The 20,474-nt window shown below is 44.3% G+C and overlaps 1 protein-coding gene across 1 annotated transcript in view; it reads left to right on the top strand.

Annotated features, from left to right (window-relative positions):
* MYO1F (myosin IF) overlaps positions 1-19,068 on the top strand; it is a 363,040-nt gene extending 343,972 nt beyond the window's left edge. Inside the window, exon 28 of the mRNA XM_069741645.1 lies at positions 18,541-19,068. Within this exon, the coding sequence (XP_069597746.1) occupies positions 18,541-18,617 (77 nt within the window). The 3' untranslated portion in view covers positions 18,618-19,068. The remainder of the gene's footprint in view (positions 1-18,540) is intronic.
* The last annotated feature ends 1,406 nt before the right edge of the window (positions 19,069-20,474 follow it).

Below are 20,474 nucleotides of genomic sequence, written 5' to 3'. Positions count from 1 at the left end.
CTCCCATGGCACTCGCAAGTGTGACCCCAGCCTCAGAACCAATTCCTTCTGATAAGCAATAAGAATAAACCACTATAGCAAGCATGTGAGAATATGAATGTCCTGCCTAGCAGAATGAACCCGTATAATAAGGGAAATCAATGAATATAAATATACTTCTCAAATAAATAAAGGGAGCACTTATACAACACAATGTAACTCCGGGTCAATAACACTTCGGTGAAATCAATCTATACAGTTATGAAACAACACCAATTGTGAATCAGTTTCTCCTGCTCTTGTGCAAATGCAACAGAAAACAGGTAGAAATGATAGGCAATTAGCAAGACAACCCCTACAAAGGAGTGGTTCTGCAGGTGGTTTCCACAGACCAGTTCTCTGTTCTCTACTTTTTGGCTGTTGTTTTGGTCACTTTTGCATTTTTTCATTGCTATCACCCCAAGAGGTACTGTGCAGTAGCTTGAGGCAATGTCTACTGTACAACCCACAGAAGTTGCTCAGGTAGTGCAGCTCATACATATCAAGGTGAGCTGTTTCAAGAAGGGTAGCTGTGTCTGTCAGCACAGTATCTAGATCATGGAGCAGATACCAGGAGACAGGCCAGTCCACCAGGAGAGGTGGAGGGGCTGTAGGAGGGCAACAAACCAGCAGCAGGACCACTACCGCCTCCTTTGTGCAAGGGGAAACAGGAAGAGCAGTGCCAGAGCCCTTCAAAATGACCTGCAGTAGGTCACTAACATCCATGTGTCTTCTCAAACTGTGAGAAACAGACACCATGCGGGTGGTATGAGGGTCAGACGTCCACAAGTGGGTGTTGTGCTTATAGCCCACCACCATGCAGCATGATTGGCATTTGCCAAAGAACACCAAGATTGTCAGACTTGACATTGGCACCATGTGCTCTTCAAGGATGAGAGCAGGTTCACACTGAGCATATGTAACAGATGTGACAGAGTCTGTGGACACCGTGGAAATCTTTCTGCTGCCTGCAACATCCTCCAGCATGACCGGTTTGGCAGTGGGTCAGTAATGGTGTGGGGAGGCATTTCTTTGAAGGGCCACACATCCCTCCATCTGCTAGCCAGAGATACCCTCACTGCCATTAGGTACCGGGATGAGATCCTCAGACTCATTATGAGACCATATGCAGGTGCCCTGGGTTCCTTCTGATGTATGACAATGCTAGGCCTCATGTGGCTGAAGTGTGTCAGCTAGAGTTGAGCGACCTTGACCTTTTTAGAGTCGAGCCGGGTTTTGCGAAACCCGACTATGTCCAAAGTCGGGTCGAGTGAAATCGGCCGATTATGACGTAAAGTCGGGATCGACCGAAACACGAAACCCAATGCAAGTCAATGGGGCAGCATAGTCGGCAGTGAGTGGGGGCCAGGAAAACACCTAGAGTGCCCATTTTAATGTCAAAACCATCCATTCTTCTTAATGAAGCTTGTCAAGCGTAATTTACCTTATAATAATTGGAAGGCATTTGAAATTGGGGGTCATTTGGCTAAAGTTGTGGGGGGTAGGGCTGGTTCAAGTAATTAGTGGGCCCAGGAAATCTGGACCACGTCACGGCAGTGGAGCAGGGAGAGGTAAGTATTTCAACTTTGCAAGTGCTGTGAACCTGAGCAAGCAGGGGGGGCCCACTCGTTGGCATTGGCACTGGCACAGGGCCCCTCAAAGTACAGCGGTGTGTTTGCACGGCGGGGGCGCCTCCCACCGGCAGCAACACTTTTGCGTACTATGAGAGGCCCTGTGCCAGTGACGTCGCCAACTAGTATTCCTCCCCCCACCTGATGAAGGAACCTGCACTTTCATCTGCACCTTCCTCTTTGTCCCCGTGTAAGGTGGTATGGTATGCGGGAAGAGCAACCTGACTTTCAGCAGGGTCACAATGTTGTTGTGTAGCGTGCACGGGGAATGTTGCGTTATGGGTCAATGTACCAGCAGACTCATCTATCACTGGCTGGGCAATGGGCACGATGAAGTGGAAACACAGATATAGGCCCAAAGAAGAAAGTGGGCTAAATGCAGTTCAAAATTGGTAACACAGGAATAACCAGGGGGCATTGCAGTGGAGGACAACTGGAATGAGAGGATGACACAGAGAGTAGGGCCAAATCAGTAAGTAGTCGAAATGCAGTTCAAAATTGGCAACCGTAGTAAACAGGCGGCACAGCTTTGTTCAGTGGAGGAGAACAGCAAGGAGTGGCAGACACCGATAGTAGGCCCCAACCCAACTAGTAGGCCAAATGCAGTCTAACATTAACAACTACTTAACGAGAGGCTGAAAATGGAATTTCAGGACAGGAAACCAGGAGAACAGCAAGGAGTGGCAGACACCGATAGTAGGCCCCAAACCAACTAGTACGCCAAATGCAGTTGTTCCATTTAACCACAATTTAATGAGAGCCTGAAGATAGAAGCTCAGGAAAGGCAACCTGGGGAACACCTTGGAGTGTAACACACCATCTCTCTCCACCCCATACCCATTTTGTAGGCCTAATGCTGTGTACTTTTCTACAACTACTAAACGAGAGTCGGAAGACCGAAGCAATGGCAAGGAAACCTGGGGAACACCTTGGAGTGTAACACACCATCTCTCTCCACCCCATACCCAATTTGTAGGCCTAATGCAGCCTACTTTCCGACACCTACTAAACGAGAGCATGAAGATCGAAGCTCAGGAAAGGCAACCTGGGGAACACCTTGGAGTGTAACACACCATCTCTCTCCACCCCATACCCATTTTTTAGGCCTAATGCAGTGTACTTTTCTACAACTACTAAATGAGAGTCGGAAGACCGAAGCAATGGCAAGGAAACCTGGGGAACACCTTGGAGTGTAACACACCATCTCTCTCCACCCCATTCCCCATTTTTTAGGCCTAATGCAGCCTACTTTCCGACACCTACTAAACGAGAGCATGAAGATCGAAGCTCAGGAAAGGCAACCTGGGGAACACCTTGGAGTGTAACACACCATCTCTCTCCACCCCATACCCATTTTGTAGGCCTAATGCTGTGTACTTTTCTACAACTACTAAACGAGAGTCGGAAGACCGAAGCAATGGCAAGGAAACCTGGGGAACACCTTGGAGTGTAACACACCATCTCTCTCCACCCCATACCCAATTTGTAGGCCTAATGCAGCCTACTTTCCGACACCTACTAAACGAGAGCATGAAGATCGAAGCTCAGGAAAGGCAACCTGGGGAACACCTTGGAGTGTAACACACCATCTCTCTCCACCCCATACCCAATTTGTAGGCCTAATGCAGCCTACTTTCCGACACCTACTAAACGAGAGCATGAAGATCGAAGCTCAGGAAAGGCAACCTGGGGAACACCTTGGAGTGTAACACACCATCTCTCTCCACCCCATACCCATTTTTTAGGCCTAATGCAGTGTACTTTTCTACAACTACTAAACGAGAGTCGGAAGACCGAAGCAATGGCAAGGAAACCTGGGGAACACCTTGGAGTGTAACACACCATCTCTCTCCACCCCATTCCCCATTTTTTAGGCCTAATGCAGCCTACTTTCCGACACCTACTAAACGAGAGCATGAAGATCGAAGCTCAGGAAAGGCAACCTGGGGAACACCTTGGAGTGTAACACACCATCTCTCTCCACCCCATACCCATTTTGTAGGCCTAATGCTGTGTACTTTTCTACAACTACTAAACGAGAGTCGGAAGACCGAAGCAATGGCAAGGAAACCTGGGGAACACCTTGGAGTGTAACACACCATCTCTCTCCACCCCATACCCAATTTGTAGGCCTAATGCAGCCTACTTTCCGACACCTACTAAACGAGAGCATGAAGATCGAAGCTCAGGAAAGGCAACCTGGGGAACACCTTGGAGTGTAACACACCATCTCTCTCCACCCCATACCCATTTTGTAGGCCTAATGCAGCGTACTTTTCTACAACTACTAAACGAGAGCATGAAGATCGAAGCTCAGGAAAGGCAACCTGGTGAAAACCTTGGAGTGTAACACAACCTGTCTCTACACCCCATACCAAATTTGTAGGCCTAATGCAGCGTAGTTTCCACCAACTACTAAACGAGAGCCGGAAGATCGAAGCTCATGAAAGGCAACCCGGGGAACACCTTGGAGTGTAACACAACCTCTCTCTACACCACGAAAGGGCTGATTCTTAGGAAGGAAGGCTGTTGTAAATAAGCATTGCGCGTCCGAGGGTGATTATATTCTTATTCGGTATCTACTCACCCTCGGACGCGCCATGCTTCTTGATTTGTAATTAATGTTTATTTGCAATGTGCTTTTGACTTACTCAATTATTTTTTTAATTATTGATTTTATTAAATTAATAGTTTAACATCTTATTGGAAATAATTTAAAGGAGACGCGACAGGACAACACTCGGTGGATGCCATATCTGTGTTAACAACTCCAAAAAACTTTCAGTTAACTTCTTGCAGGAGAAAGAAATTGTAGCTGTTGGACCTTTGTAGTACAGTTCCAGATATTTGTTGTGTGTTTGTTTTGATTGTTAAAATGTCTGCATTTGAGATCTCAACACGATCTTATTTTTTATAATCAAATTAATTTTTTTATATTTAATGATGTTGGTTCAAGGGGTACACGGGCAGCAATAGACAGGTCAGTGGAGGCCTAGTGGAAGGAGTGACGGCAGACAGGCATCAAAGGCCTAACATTGGGCTGGCTGTAGGCAAGTTAAAATTGGTTCCAGGGGAACACGGCCATCAGTGGCCTGGTCAGTGTAGTTGTAGTTGAAAGAACGGGACGCAGACAGGCTTCGAAGGCCTAACATAATAACATAGGGCTGGCTGTAGGCAAGTTAAAATTGGTTCCAGGGGAACACGGCCATCAGTGGCCTGGTCAGTGTAGTTGTAGTTGAAAGAACGGGACGCAGACAGGCTTCGAAGGCCTAACATAACAAACTTGGGCTGGCTGTAGGCACTTTTAAATTTGTTCCAGGGGTACATGGGCAGCAGTGTATGGTCAGTGGAAGTCTAGTGGAAGGAGTGACCGCAGACAGGCTTCCAAGGCCTAACATAACAAACTTGGGCTGGCTGTAGGCACTTTTAAATTGGTTCCAGGGGTACACGGGCAGCAGTGGTCTGGTCAGTGGAAGTCTAGTGGAAGGAGTGACCGCAGACAGGCTTCCAAGGCCTAACATAACAAACTTGGGCTGGCTGTAGGCACTTTTAAATTGGTTCCAGGGGTACACGGGCAGCAGTGGTCTGGTCAGTGGAAGTCTAGTGGAAGGAGTGACCGCAGACAGGCTTCCAAGGCCTAACATAACAAACTTGGGCTGGCTGTAGGCACTTTTAAATTGGTTCCAGGGGTACACGGGCAGCAGTGGTCTGGTCTGTGGAAGTCTAGTGGAAGGAGTGACCGCAGACAGGCTTCGAAGGCCTAACATAACAAACTTGGGCTGGCTGTAGGCACTTTTAAATTGGTTCCAGGGGTACACGGGCAGCAGTGGTCTGGTCAGTGGAAGTCTAGTGGAAGGAGTGACCGCAGACAGGCTTCCAAGGCCTAACATAACAAACTTGGGCTGGCTGTAGGCACTTTTAAATTGGTTCCAGGGGTACACGGGCAGCAGTGGTCTGGTCTGTGGAAGTCTAGTGGAAGGAGTGACCGCAGACAGGCTTCGAAGGCCTAACATAACAAACTTGGGCTGGCTGTAGGCACTTTTAAATTGGTTCCAGGGGTACACGGGCAGCAGTGGTCTGGTCAGTGGAAGTCTAGTGGAAGGAGTGACCGCAGACAGGCTTCGAAGGCCTAACATAACAAACTTGGGCTGGCTGTAGGCACTTTTAAATTGGTTCCAGGGGTACACGGGCAGCAGTGGTCTGGTCAGTGGAAGTCTAGTGGAAGGAGTGACCGCAGACAGGCTTCCAAGGCCTAACATAACAAACTTGGGCTGGCTGTAGGCACTTTTAAATTGGTTCCAGGGGTACACGGGCAGCAGTGGTCTGGTCAGTGGAAGTCTAGTGGAAGGAGTGACCGCAGACAGGCTTCCAAGGCCTAACATAACAAACTTGGGCTGGCTGTAGGCACTTTTAAATTGGTTCCAGGGGTACACGGGCAGCAGTGGTCTGGTCAGTGGAAGTCTAGTGGAAGGAGTGACCGCAGACAGGCTTCCAAGGCCTAACATAACAAACTTGGGCTGGCTGTAGGCACTTTTAAATTGGTTCCAGGGGTACACGGGCAGCAGTGGTCTGGTCTGTGGAAGTCTAGTGGAAGGAGTGACCGCAGACAGGCTTCGAAGGCCTAACATAACAAACTTGGGCTGGCTGTCGGCACTTTTAAATTGGTTCCAGGGGTACACGGGCAGCAGTGGTCTGGTCAGTGGAAGTCTAGTGGAAGGAGTGACCGCAGACAGGCTTCCAAGGCCTAACATAACAAACTTGGGCTGGCTGTAGGCACTTTTAAATTGGTTCCAGGGGTACACGGGCAGCAGTGGTCTGGTCTGTGGAAGTCTAGTGGAAGGAGTGACCGCAGACAGGCTTCGAAGGCCTAACATAACAAACTTGGGCTGGCTGTAGGCACTTTTAAATTGGTTCCAGGGGTACACGGGCAGCAGTGGTCTGGTCAGTGGAAGTCTAGTGGAAGGAGTGACCGCAGACAGGCTTCGAAGGCCTAACATAACAAACTTGGGCTGGCTGTAGGCACTTTTAAATTGGTTGCAGGGGTACACGGGCAGCAGTGGTCTGGTCAGTGGAAGTCTAGTGGAAGGAGTGACCGCAGACAGGCTTCGAAGGCCTAACATAACAAAATTGGGCTGGCTGTAGGCACTTTAAATTGGTTCCAGGGGTACATGGGCAGCAGTGTATGGTCAGTGGAAGTCTAGTGGAAGGAGTGACGGCAGACAGTCTTCGAAGGCCTAACATAACAAAATTGGGCTGACTGTAGGCACTTTTAAATTGGTTCCAGGGTAACACGGCCAGCAGTGGCCTGGTCAGTGTAGTAGTTGTAGAAAGAAGGGACCGCAGACAGGCTTCGAAGGCCTAACATAACAAAAATGTCAAAACAATGGTATTGTCAGTGCCAGGCATTGAAGGATGTCAGCGCCTAGACTACACATTGGTGAAGCTGTGAGAGATAATTTTGCTAGTGGTAGAGCACTGTTTGAGCTGGGGGGGGGAACTGTCTTGTGGCCGGCGGTACAGGCACAGGGCCCCTCATATTACAACGGTGTGTCTGACGTTGGGTGCGCACCACCACCGCCAGAGACACTTTATTGTACTATGAGGGACCCAGTGGCAGTGCCGTCGACCAAAAGCGGCCACACCCACCTCTTCAGACAAACAGCACTCTCAAGGGTCCAAGCGCAAAGTGGCGATAGCACGGCCCCGTGTGGGGAGTTTGGCCATTTCGTGAGGTGGAAACATGTCGTATGCTGGACAATCAGGTGAAGAAAATTACGAGATTGGAAAAGTCATGCAGAATAGTCCACAGGCAAGACCTTTTCATAGGAAAGCTAGGTGTCAGCCGGGCAGGGTGGGGCAAAAGATTTTGAAATCCAGTTGTGGTTCATTTTAATGAAGGTTAGATCATCTACATTTTGGGTAGCCAGACGAGTCCTTTTTTCTGTTAGTATTGAACCTGCAGCACTGAATACTCTTTCTGATAGGACACTAGCTGCCGGGCAAGCAAGCTCCTGCAATGCATATTCTGCCAATTCTGGCCAGGTGTCTAATTTGGATGCCCAGTAATCAAATGGGAATGACGGTTGAGGGAGAACGTCGATAAGGGATGAAAAATAGTTTGTAACCATACTGGACAAATGTTGTCTCCTGTCACTTTGAATTGATGCTGCAGTACCTGTCCTGTCTGCGGTCATAGAAAAATCACTCCACAACCTGGTCAGAAAACCCCTCTGGCCAACGCCACTTCTGATTTCTGCCCCTCTAACACCTCTGGTCTGCTGGCCCCTGGAGCTCGTGTGAGAACGATCACGGGCGCTGTGTGCAGGGAATGCCAGAAGCAAACGGTCAACAAGAGTTGATTGTTTTGTTGCTAATATTAGTTCCAAGTTCTCATGTGGCATAATATTTTGCAATTTGCCTTTATAGCGAGGATCAAGGAGGCAGGCCAACCAGTAATCGTCATCGTTCATCATTTTTGTAATGCGTGTGTCCCTTTTGAGGATACGCAAGGCATAATCCGCCATGTGGGCCAAAGTTCCCGTTGTCAAATCTGCGGTTGTGCTTGGTTGAGGGGCAGTTGCAGGCAAATCTACGTCACTTGTGTCCCTCAAAAAACCAGAACCCGGCCTTGCCACGCCACCAATTTCCCGTGCCCCCGGGAAAGCTTCCTCATTAAAAATATACTCATCCCCATCATCCTCCTCATCCTCCACCTCCTCTTCGCCCGGTACCTCGTCATGTACACTGCCCTGACCAGACAATCGCTGACTGTCATCAAGGCTTTCCTCAAAGTGTCGACTGGGTAGCTCGTAGCGTGGTACAGCGTAGTCCATCAGGTCTTTGAAAGCTTCGCTTTCAACTAACCGGTAGGGCATCATCTCTAACGAGATTAGTCTAGCTATGTGGGCGTTCAAACCCTGTGTACACGGATGCGAGGCTAAGTATTTCCTTTTTCTAACCATAGTCTCATGTAGGGTGAGCTGGACTGGAGAGCTGGAGATCGTGGAACTAGCGGGGGTGCCGGTGGACATGGCAGACTGAGAGACGGTGGGAGATGGTATTGTTGCCGCCGGTGCCCTAGATGCAGTGTTTCCTACTACGAAACTGGTGATTCCCTGACCCTGACTGCTTTGGCCTGGCAAAGATACCTGCACAGATACAGGTGGTGCGCTAAATGGTGGTCCTACACTGCCGGAAGGGATGTTGCGTTGATGACTAGCTTCATTGGCCGAGGGTGCAACAACCTTAAGGGACGTTTGGTAGTTAGTCCAAGCTTTCAAATGCATGGTGGTTAAATGTCTATGCATGCAACTAGTATTGAGACTTTTCAGATTCTGACCTCTGCTTAAGGAAGTAGAACATTTTTGACAGATGACTTTGCGCTGATCAATTGGATGTTGTTTAAAAAAATGCCAGACTGCACTCTTTCTAGCATCGGATACCTTTTCAGGCATTGCAGACTGAGCTTTAACCGGATGGCCACGCTGTCCTCCACCAGGTTTTGGCTTTGCCACGCGTTTTGGGCAAGATACGGGCCCGGCAGATGGAACCTGTGGCGATGTTGATGCCTGCTGCGGCCCCTCCTCCTCCTCTGCTTCAGAACTGCTGCCGCCTGCACCCTGTTCCCCCAATGGCTGCCAATCGGGGTCAAGAACTGGGTCATCTAATAACTCTTCTTGTACCTCCTGCGCAACTTCGTCTGTGTCACCGTGTCGTTCGGTGGTATAGCGTTCGTGATGGGGCAACATAGTCTCATCAGGGTCTGATTCTTGATCAGCACCCTGCGAGGGCAATGTTGTGGTCTGAGTCAAAGGACCAGCATAGTAGTCTGGCTGTGGCTGTGCGTCAGTGCACTCCATGTCAGATTCAACTTGTAATGGGCATGGACTGTTAACTGCTTCACTTTCTAAGCCAGGGACGGTATGTGTAAAGAGCTCCATGGAGTAACCCGTTGTGTCGCCTGCTGCATTCTTCTCTGTTGTTGTTTTTGCTGAAGAGGACAAGGAAGTGACTTGTCCCTGACCGTGAACATCCACTAACGACGCACTGCTTTTACTTTTACCAGTTTCACGAGAGGAGGCAAAAGAGCTAGAGGCTGAGTCAGCAAGATAAGCCAAAACTTGCTCTTGCTGCTCCGGCTTTAAAAGCGGTTTTCCTAATCCCAGAAAAGGGAGCGTTCGAGGCCTTGTGTAGCCGGACGACGAACCTGGCTCCACAGCTCCAGACTTAGGTGCAATATTTTTTTCCCCACGACCACCTGATGCTCCACCACTACCACTACCCTCATTACCAGCTGACAATGAACGCCCCCGGCCACGACCTCTTCCACTAGACTTCCTCATTGTTTTAAAAACGTAACCAAACTAACGTTATTTGTTGCAGTCACACAACTTACACGGTGAGCTATAACTTCAGTATGATTTAGCTACCCCTTTACAGGTTGGTGAGACCACAGCGAAAATCAGGCCCAATGTTACACACTCTGTTTTTGGTGGCTGCAAATTAGAGAGATGCCCCACACGCAGGACTGTCACTGAAGCACAAATGTTAATATTAATGTCACACTATTATTTTTTTTTTATTTTTATTTTTTTCAGGAACACTTTAGAAACCCCAAAAAAAAAAAAAATAGATTTTTGCAGGGAGAATTTAGAAAACAAATGTAACAAACTATATGCTTTCTATGGGCCACTGAGTGAGAGATGACGCACACAGGAATCAGGAGTGGCACACAAGCCCAGAGGCCAATATTTTTCTACCAATGATTGATGGAGTTATTTTCTCTGGTAGATTTTGGAACCCAAATCAAGGAAAAAAAATATAGGCTTTCTATGGACCACAATTGGAGAGAGAGAGAGAGAGAGAGAGAGAGAGAGATGGCACACCCAGGAGTCAAGACTGGCACACAAGCAGAAAGGCCAATATTAATCTCCCATTTTTTTTTTTTTTTTTTCAGGGAGACTTTAGAAAAAAAAATAATAAAAAAAATATGATTTTATCAGGAAGAATTTAGAAACCAAATAAAATAAAATTATTTTTTCAGGGAGAATTTATAAAACAAATAAAAACAAAAATAGGCGTTCTATGGCCCACTGACTGAGAGATGATGCACACAGGAGTCAGGAGTGGCACACAAGCCCAGAGGCCAATATTTTTCTACCAATGATTGATGTAGTTATTTTCTCTGGTAGATTTTGGAACCCAAATCAAGGAAAAAAAATATAGGCTTTCTATGGACCACAATTGGAGAGAGAGAGAGAGAGAGAGAGAGAGATGGCACACCCAGGAGTCAAGACTGGCACACAAGCAGAAAGGCCAATATTAATCTCCCACTGTTTTTTTTGTTTGTTTTTTTTTTTTTTTTTTCAGGGAGACTTTAGAAAAAAAATAATAAAAAAAATATGATTTTATCAGGAAGAATTTAGAAACCAAATAAAATAAAATGATTTTTTCAGGGAGAATTTATAAAACAAATAAAAACAAAAATAGGCGTTCTATGGCCCACTGACTGAGAGATGACGCACACAGGAGTCAGGAGTGGCACACAAGCCCAGAGGCCAATATTTTTCTACCAATGATTGATGTAGTTATTTTCTCTGGTAGATTTTGGAACCCAAATCAAGGAAAAAAAATATAGGCTTTCTATGGACCACAATTGGAGAGAGAGAGAGAGAGAGAGAGAGAGAGAGATGGCACACCCAGGAGTCAAGACTGGCACACAAGCAGAAAGGCCAATATTAATCTCCCACTGTTTTTTTTGTTTGTTTGTTTGTTTGTTTTTTAAGGGAGACTTTAGAAAAAAAAATAATAAAAAAAATATGATTTTATCAGGAAGAATTTAGAAACCAAATAAAATAAAATGATTTTTTCAGGGAGAATTTATAAAACAAATAAAACCAAAAATAGGCGTTCTATGGCCCACTGACTGAGAGATGACGCACACAGGAGTCAAGACTGGCACACAAGCAGAAAGGCCAATATTAATCTCCCACTGTTTTTTTTTTTTTTTTTTTTTCAGGGAGACTTTAGAAAAAAAAATAATAAAAAAAATATGATTTTATCAGGAAGAATTTAGAAACCAAATAAAATAAAATGATTTTTTCAGGGAGAATTTATAAAACTAATAAAACAAAAAATAGGCGTTCTATGGCCCACTGAGTGAGAGATGACGCACACAGGAGTCAAGACTGGCACACAAGCAGAAAGGCCAATATTAATCCCCCACTGTTTTGTTTGTTTTTTTTTTTGTTTTGTTTTTTTCAGGGAGACTTTAGAAAAAAAAATAATAAAAAAAATATGATTTTATCAGGAAGAATTTAGAAACCAAATAAAATAAAATGATTTTTTCAGGGAGAATTTAGAAAACAAATAAAACCAAAAATAGGCGTTCTATGGCCCACTGACTGAGAGAGAGAGAGAGAGATGGCACGCTTAGTACTGGCACACAAGCCCAAAGGGCAATATTAATCTCCCTTTTTTTTCAGGGAGAATTTCTAAAACCCAAAAAAAAAAAAAAATAGGCTTTCTATGGCCCACTATTTGTGAGAGAGATGGGACGCTCAGGACTGGCACAGATGGCACGCTCAGGACTGGCACAGAAGCCCAGAGGCCAATATTAATCTCCCTTTTTTTCTGGGAGAATTTATAAAACCAAAAAAATATTTAAATAGGCTTTCTATGGCCCACTATTTGTGAGAGAGATGGCACGCTCAGGGCTGGCACAGATGGCACGCTCACAACTGGCACACAAGCCCAGAGGCCAATATTAATCTCCCTTTTTTCAGGGAAAATTTATAAAACCAAAAAAAAAATTAAATAGGCTTTCTATGGCCCACTATTTGTGAGAGAGATGGCACGCTCAGGACTGGCACAGATGGCACGCTCACAACTGGCACACAAGCCCAGAGGCCAATATTAATCTCCCTTTTTTTCAGGGAGAATTTATAAAACCAAAAAAAAAATTAAATAGGCTTTCTATGGCCCACTATTTGTGAGAGAGATGGCACGCTCAGGGCTGGCACAGATGGCACGCTCAGGACTGGCACACAAGCCCAGAGGCCAATATTAATCTCCCTTTTTTTCAGGGAGAATTTATAAAACCCAAAAAAAAATAAAATAGGCTTTCTATGGCCCACTATTTGTGAGAGAGATGGCACACTCAGGACTGGCACACAAGCCCAAAGGCCAATATTAATCTCCCACTGTATTTTTTATCAGGGAGAATTTATACACCCCACAAAAAAAAATACAGAAAAATGAAAAGGCTTTCTATGGCCCACTATGTGAGAGAGATGGCACACACAGGGATGGCACTCTAGCAGAAATGCCAAATTGCCAATCTTAATCTCCCACCAAAAAAAAAAAAAAAAACAGGGAATGTCCTACAATTACTATCTCCCTGCCTGCAGTAATCTCAGCCAGGTATGGCAGGCAGCTACTATCTCCCTGCCTGCAGTAATCTCAGCCAGGTATGGCAGGCAGCAATAAGGAGTGGACTGATGCACAAATGAAATAAAAAGTGTGGACAAACAAAAAAGATAGCTGTGCAGAAAGGAAGGAACAAGAGGATTTGTGCTTTGAAAAAAGCAGTTGGTTTGCACAGCGGCGTACACACAGCAATGCAGCTATCAGGGAGCCTTCTAGGGCAGCCCAATGAGCTACAGCGCTGAGGGGAAAAAAAAAAAAATAACTTCCACTGTCCCTGCACACCGAGGGTGGTGTTGGACAGTGCAAATCGCTGCAGCACAAGCGGTTTTGTGGTTAATGGACCCTGCCTAACGCTATCCCTGCTTCTGACAAAGCGGCAGCAACCTCTCCCTAAGCTCAGATCAGCAGCAGTAAGATGGCGGTCGGCGGGAACGCCTCTTTATAGCCCCTGTGACGTCGCAGACAGCAAGCCAATCACTGCAATGCCCTTCTCTAAGATGGTGGGGACCAGGACCTATGTCATCACGCTGCCCACACTCTGCGTTTACCTTCATTGGCTGAGAAATGGCGCTTTTCGCGTCATTGAAACGCGACTTTGGCGCGAAAGTCGCGTACCGCATGGCCGACCCCGCACAGGGGTCGGATCGGGTTTCATGAAACCCCGACTTAGCCAAAAGTCGGCGACTTTTGAAAATGTTCGACCCGTTTCGCTCAACCCTAGTGTCAGCAATTACTGCATGATGAAGGCATTGATGCTATGGGCTGACCTGCCTGTTCCCCAGACATGCATCCAATCAAGCACATCTGGGATTTCATGTCTTGTCCATTCCACCAACGCCACGTTGCACCACAGGAGTTGACTGACGCTTTAATCCAGGTCTGGGAGGAGATTCTCAGGAGGACATCTGCCACCTCATCAGGAGCATGCACAAGCATTGTAGGGAGGTCATACAGGCAGGTGGAGGCCACACTCACTACTGAGCATCATTTCCTTGTCTTGAGGCATTTCCACTGAAGTTGGATCAGCCTGTATTTTTATTTTCCACTTGGATTTTGAGTATCATTCCAAATCCAGACCTCCATAAGATATTAATTTTTGATTTACATTGATCATTTTTATATTTTATTGTTCTCAACACATTCTACTATGTAATGAATAAATATTTGCAACTGGAATATTTCATTCAGTGATATCTAGGATGTGTTATTTTAGTGTTCCCTTTTTTGTCTGAGCAGTGTATAATACCGTACCATCATTTTTGCCCCAGTATATGTAGAGAACCTCATCCTTCCAAAAAGAAATTAGATTAGTTGAAAATAGACGTAAGGACAGAAAGGTTGTGACCCGAGTTCGTAATGCTGTGCTTCTACCCCTTCACACTTCAACGTGCGTAGTAGATGTAATAATAATATTACCAAATACCTCCAATTAGAAATGTAGTATAGTTTTTCTGATATGTCTCTTTCCTCATGTGCAGGGCATTGCAGGACCTTAGGTATCCATGGCTACGACCGCTGATATAGTGAGTTAGTTAGCTGCTTGCTAGTGGTCCTAACCATGGTTACCTAAGGTCCTGCAATGCCTGTACATGAGGAAGATAGCGAATCAGAAAAACTTTAGTACATTTCTAATTTGAAGTATTTGCTAATACTATTGTTATTACACCTACTCCATATTGGGATAGGATTTCGGAGATGCGAATAACCCTTTAAGTAATAAGGATATGGTGTCACGGTCTGATGAATGAAAACTTACTCAGATATCTGTTATCGGGCCCATAGACAGTCATCTCACACTGCCTCTGTGCAGTCACCCCATGGAGACATCAATGTGCGCCGGAAGGCACCGTCTCTGACTCCTTGCACATAGGGCCTGAGAGACAGTACACGCATGTCAGGATGATGTCATGAGCACACTGCTGAGAGTGACATGGCAAAGAAGGACATAGATGGAAAATAAGAGGAGAGAATCTAGGCAGGTTCTTATGCATATATTGAGTGACAGTGATACCTAAATTACAAATCAGATAAGACTGTCAAAACAATAATAATTGGACACAGGAAACAAAATGATAAAGTGAATGAAAATTGTATAAATAATATGCTATAACAATTCATGTAAAATAAAGCAATATAGAATAAGAGAAAAGTGTGTGAAAATATATGTATAAAATGAAAAATAGAAAAAAATGAGAATATGACAAAAGAAGGAGGTGTGTGGAATGTGACTAAGAGGAAAGTGTGAAAAATTAGGAAGGTGTGTAGAATGTGATAGAGGGGAGAATAGTGTAGCATAGTGTTGGATATGAGATGGAAACAATAAAGGAATGATTGTGAGCATGTGCAAAGAAGGTGAAATGAAGCACATATGCAGATCAAGATACTGATACCAAAGGTTGCATATAAAAGAAAATATACAGCAGCAACGAGTATAAGGAACAGGACGGCAGAGATACGAGATCCATAGAGCAGGACTAATAGCGAACAGCCGAGTAGCAGGTGTCATAAAAGCTATGGGTATATGGTGCTCTGCATAAAAATGTCAAAAAATGATCCACAATACAGTAAAAAGCAAGAAAATATGCAGCACTCACCCAATGGTAGCTGTGAAGTTCGTGAGCTTTATTGGAGAAAATATATAAAATACATCCGTCAGGACATCAGGTCAATAAAGCTCACGAACTTCACAGCTACCATTGGGTGAGTGCCGCATATTTTCTTGCTTTTTACTGTATTGTAAAAGAAAATATACCCCACACGTAAACATACCCTGGAATATGTGTAGAAAAAATAAGAGAGCGGGAAGTGAGGAAAAATGCATGTACAAAAGAAAACTGCTGCAAGTAAAAGACCCCACAGCATACATGGTGCATATTTGAAACATAATAAAACAAATAACTGTATAGTGTGCGGAGTTTTGCCAAAGCAATGGAATATGGTGTGAGGAATGACACCAAGATGTTCCATGACTGCAAATTATGTATCTCATTGTGTGAGCACCAATATAGTGCATCTTAGGCCAGGTTCACATTGCGTTAATAGCAGCCCGTTCAACACATGTGTTAATAGGCTGCTGTTAATGCAAGTGCCGATGTGTCATCGCGCTAGAGCTAGCAGATGCTCTATCTGCGCTAGCAGTGACGGACCCGGAAACGCTGCAGCCCGCGTCCCAGGGTCCGCCACTCAATGACGGCACATCGCTAGCACACGTCCATTTTGGGTGTGCGCTAGCGATGCGTCCGACATTGGACTCAATGACGGCGTTAACGGACTGCGTTACACCGCGTTATGGCGTGGTCTAACGTAGTCCGTCTAACGGACGCCAGTAAAGTAATGTGAACCCAGCCTTAGATAGTCAGTGAAATCCAATCACAGTTCAATCATCTAGTGCACGATGAATACATCAGGTACTCTAGGAAATAACACAGTCCAATTAGTAATGCAGAAAAAATGTGTATGTATACAGTATTTCTATGTATATATGCACATAGAAGAATTTTTACATACATTTATATACCGTATTTTTTCGACCATAAGACGCACTTTTTTTCCTCCAAATTTGGGAGGAAAGTGTGGGTGCGTCTTATGGTACGGATGTAGCATGTGGGGAGGGGGGCAGCAGTGAGTGGGATCGCACTGTTATGCCACTTCAGGATGTCCCCGCTGCCCAGAATCAGCACTGGAGAAACCATGTGCTCCCGATGATTAAGTGCAGTGAATATTCATTAGCGGCTCCCCGCCCACCTATCAGCTGAGCGGTAAGCCAGGAGCAGCAAATGCTTAAGCAGGGACACACATGGCTTCTCCAGCGCTGATTCCTGCAGCAGCTGGGCAGGTCTGTGTGTCTGGGGGAGAGGAGGCAGCAGCAGGGGCCAGAGGAGAGAGGAGATTGCTGCATACCTGCCTGCCATGCCTGGGCTGGACGCTGAGTTCTGTGCAGGAGGACCTGTGATGATGTCAGGAGTGGGCGGGCTAGAGCATCACATGGCAGCTCAGAGCCCTCCCTCTTCCTGACATCATCACAGGTCCTTCAGGCTCTCCAGTCTCCACTAGAATCTGCAGCTGCTCTGTGTGCAGTCATGGGACCTCCAGCTTTAACCTCACCACAGTGGCTGGCTGCCACAATTAAGAGGTTAGTCTTTACAAAACACAATAAAGCACTCTGCCACTCCTTTGGTGAACTATAACTCCCAGCATGTCATAGGATCTGCAGGACATGCTGGGAGTTATAGTTCTCCCATGGGATTTTAAAGCAGCACTCCAGTGTTATTTTGCAGTGCTGGAGTGGTGCTTTAAATATAAGCCCTGTGCCCCCATTCTTATACTCACCCTCCAGCATCTTCATATAGTGCTTTACAGACACCACACTCGTCCCGCAGCTTCCAACATAATAACATACTATTATATATAATAACACCACATATAATAGTATGTCATTTATGTTATTAAATATTTTACCACATTTTTTAGCTTCAAATATTTTTTTCCCTATTTTCCACCTCTAAAACTTGGGTGCGCCTTATAGTCCGGTGCGTCTTATAGTCCGAAAAATACGGTACATAATACAATAATATATAAAAAGAGAACCTATAAATATATGAAGGGGACAGTCTGCAGAAACATAAAGATATAGAAAATGGAGCACTCCCACTGATTGTCTCCAAAGATTATTGGACTTATTCAATTATACACCATTGGATATAAAACCAGGTGAAATAAGGTATTAACATATCTGAAATAAATAATGTAACACAAAAAGCAGTCACTGATCACTGATATTGTGAGGTTTCATTGTTCTGAGCGTCATGATCCAGGAGCATTTGTTCTAGGCCAATCTGTTCATGACATGAACCACCTTGTGCAATTCTGGCTACAATGTCTATACAGCCAGACTTGGATTTAAAGAGTATTCTCTCCTCAAGAAAAGCAAATGTTAAGAACCATTTACACCATTCATATTACATTATGTTGAAAGGAACTTTTTTCCAACCTTCACACAACTCCTATCCCATAACATTAGAACGAGGGGTATGGTATATTCATGCCAGGATGACAAGATGTCTACCCTTTTTGTGATTTATTTCCATTTTGCAAAACGCTATTTCAATGGTAAATTTGTCCGAGAAAAATATCTTTCTACAAGGTTTGTTTTATTAAATATTGCTGTTGCCAAATATTGCCATTTTTCATATTTTGCGAGAACGTGCCGTCTATATGACAGCAGTTCACCAGTTTTTCATCTGGACGTTAAAGCAATATGAAAGTTGCCGCTTTTGCAACAATGTCTAGAATAACAAAACAATACCAGTACAGAATTACTAAACTCCGCTATATTTGATTCCAATATCTGGACATTTTTGGGTAAGAAATTCTCTTATAAGGTACCCTATATTTCTTTATGCCATTAATGTTTTTCTGTGCTTGTTCTACAGTATAATTAAGAATTCTCACCTCTTTCTTTTAGACCCCTCTGGCTGGTGGAAGGGAAGATTTCATGGGAAGGAAGGGCTGTTTCCAGGAAATTATGTGCAGAAAATATAATGCTAAAAACCCACCTAGAATGAAATGGCAGAACATTATTTTGTTTCTGTTACTAATACAGGTCAATATACATGCTGTATATAGTTTTAATAAAAATGAAATAAGCAGTGCACTGATCTGTCCAATTGTCTAAAAATGTTCACCTTGGTGCACTTTTACACAGTAGTATTTAGATCAGTATTTTGCACCAGCCTTTTTAAAGGGGGTTGTTGCCTACTGGACAACCGCTATAGAAAAAAATTGTCATTTTGTATCCTTTTGTAATGGGTTAAATTGTATTCATGCTATTGGAAAATGTTCTTGTCAAATATATTCTGTTCCCATGATTCAGTGTATTTAGACTATGACTAAGGGCACTTTGTCTGCCAGAAGCGCGTCAGTCTGTAACTCATGGTGAATATCTCTTTAATCTTTTTAATGGATTTCTAATAAAAAAGATTTGACATTTTAATCAATGTGAATGTGCCATACTCCCTTACTAAAAGTATAAGAACAAAGTATACTTAAAATGGTTTCCCACAATCGAAGTACATTTTCATCAACAGTTCTAGGAATAATAAGTTCCACAATTGGATTTGTTTAAAAAAAAAATGTTCCTGTGCTGAGATAATCTTATAAATGTGCCCCTGTTATGTACTGTGTAATGGCCGGGTCTGACAGTACAGGAACATGGTCTGATCATACCTCATCTCCTTGGCAGGGGAGGACGCAAGAGACTAGACAGAACTTACAGCATGGTTAGTAAACATCATAAATAGCTGTAAGGGACCTTTAACTATGTAATAGCCCTGTAAATTTCAGATTTCTTAATATATTTTGTAAAAGCACACCTAGAAAAAAAACCCTTGTGCACGAAAATGATACAATAACAGAGAAGTCTGAGAGACCAGACAAATTCACAAAGGTCTGTGGCATTCAGACTATAAAATAAATCCAATAAACCAATACCTAATATGATAATAAGTCTCCTCTTTTTGCATGATTTACGATATATAATAATCAATTAATCATAATGCTAAGAAGGACAAGTGTACCCAGATAGGTATGGGGCTATAAAAAATCCCAGGTCATACCACAGGTAGCCTATGCGGCCCTGAGATATCCACTGTACTTGCCCTGGCAGGCAACAGAGGTTGGCACCCTAAGGCCGGCGTCACACTTAGGAAATAGGAGTACACAAGGAGCATATAGGTAGTTAAATAGTAATAATATTTTATTAGATAACATAGTTAACATTAAATTTTAAAGTGCAATCAATATACATAATAAATACTTAAATACAGTACTCAAGGATGGAAAAGGTGAGTGGGTATCCCTCGGTGTGCACCATCTAAGGAGCCTACATGCAACCCAAAGGGTGAAAGAGATCTGCTGCAAAAAGATCCATGTCACACTTGTCCATATAAAATGCCAGCCGGCGTGAAGTGACAGGTAAACAACAAGCGGCCCTTACCAATAGGGCACCAAGATGGGGCACACTGGTCGGGATCCACAGGCCAAGACCCCCGACGCGTGTTTCGCCCACAGGTGAAGTAGCTTTATCAAGGGGTCACACTTTGCGTAGGGAAATATGGTCCGTTTTTTACAGGCGTAATACGCAGAAAAGTTCCTGAACAGTGATCCGTATTCAATGCAAGGATGCGATTTTTTTTTCTCTAAAAATTATCCGTGTGTCATCCATATGGCATCGGTATGGCAAGATTTTCTCGCCGGCCTGCAAAATGGACATAGAATGGATCCATGGGCTCAAATACTCGTGAAAACATAGATACAATCTATATATATGTATACAGTATATATATATATATATATATATATATATATATATATATATATACATATATATATATATTTATA

This window comes from Ranitomeya imitator, chromosome 1 (assembly GCF_032444005.1).
Source record: "Ranitomeya imitator isolate aRanImi1 chromosome 1, aRanImi1.pri, whole genome shotgun sequence".
Lineage (NCBI taxonomy): Eukaryota > Metazoa > Chordata > Amphibia > Anura > Dendrobatidae > Ranitomeya > Ranitomeya imitator.
Note: the sequence above shows the minus strand (reverse complement) of the source record. Positions and strands in the feature narration are given on the sequence as shown.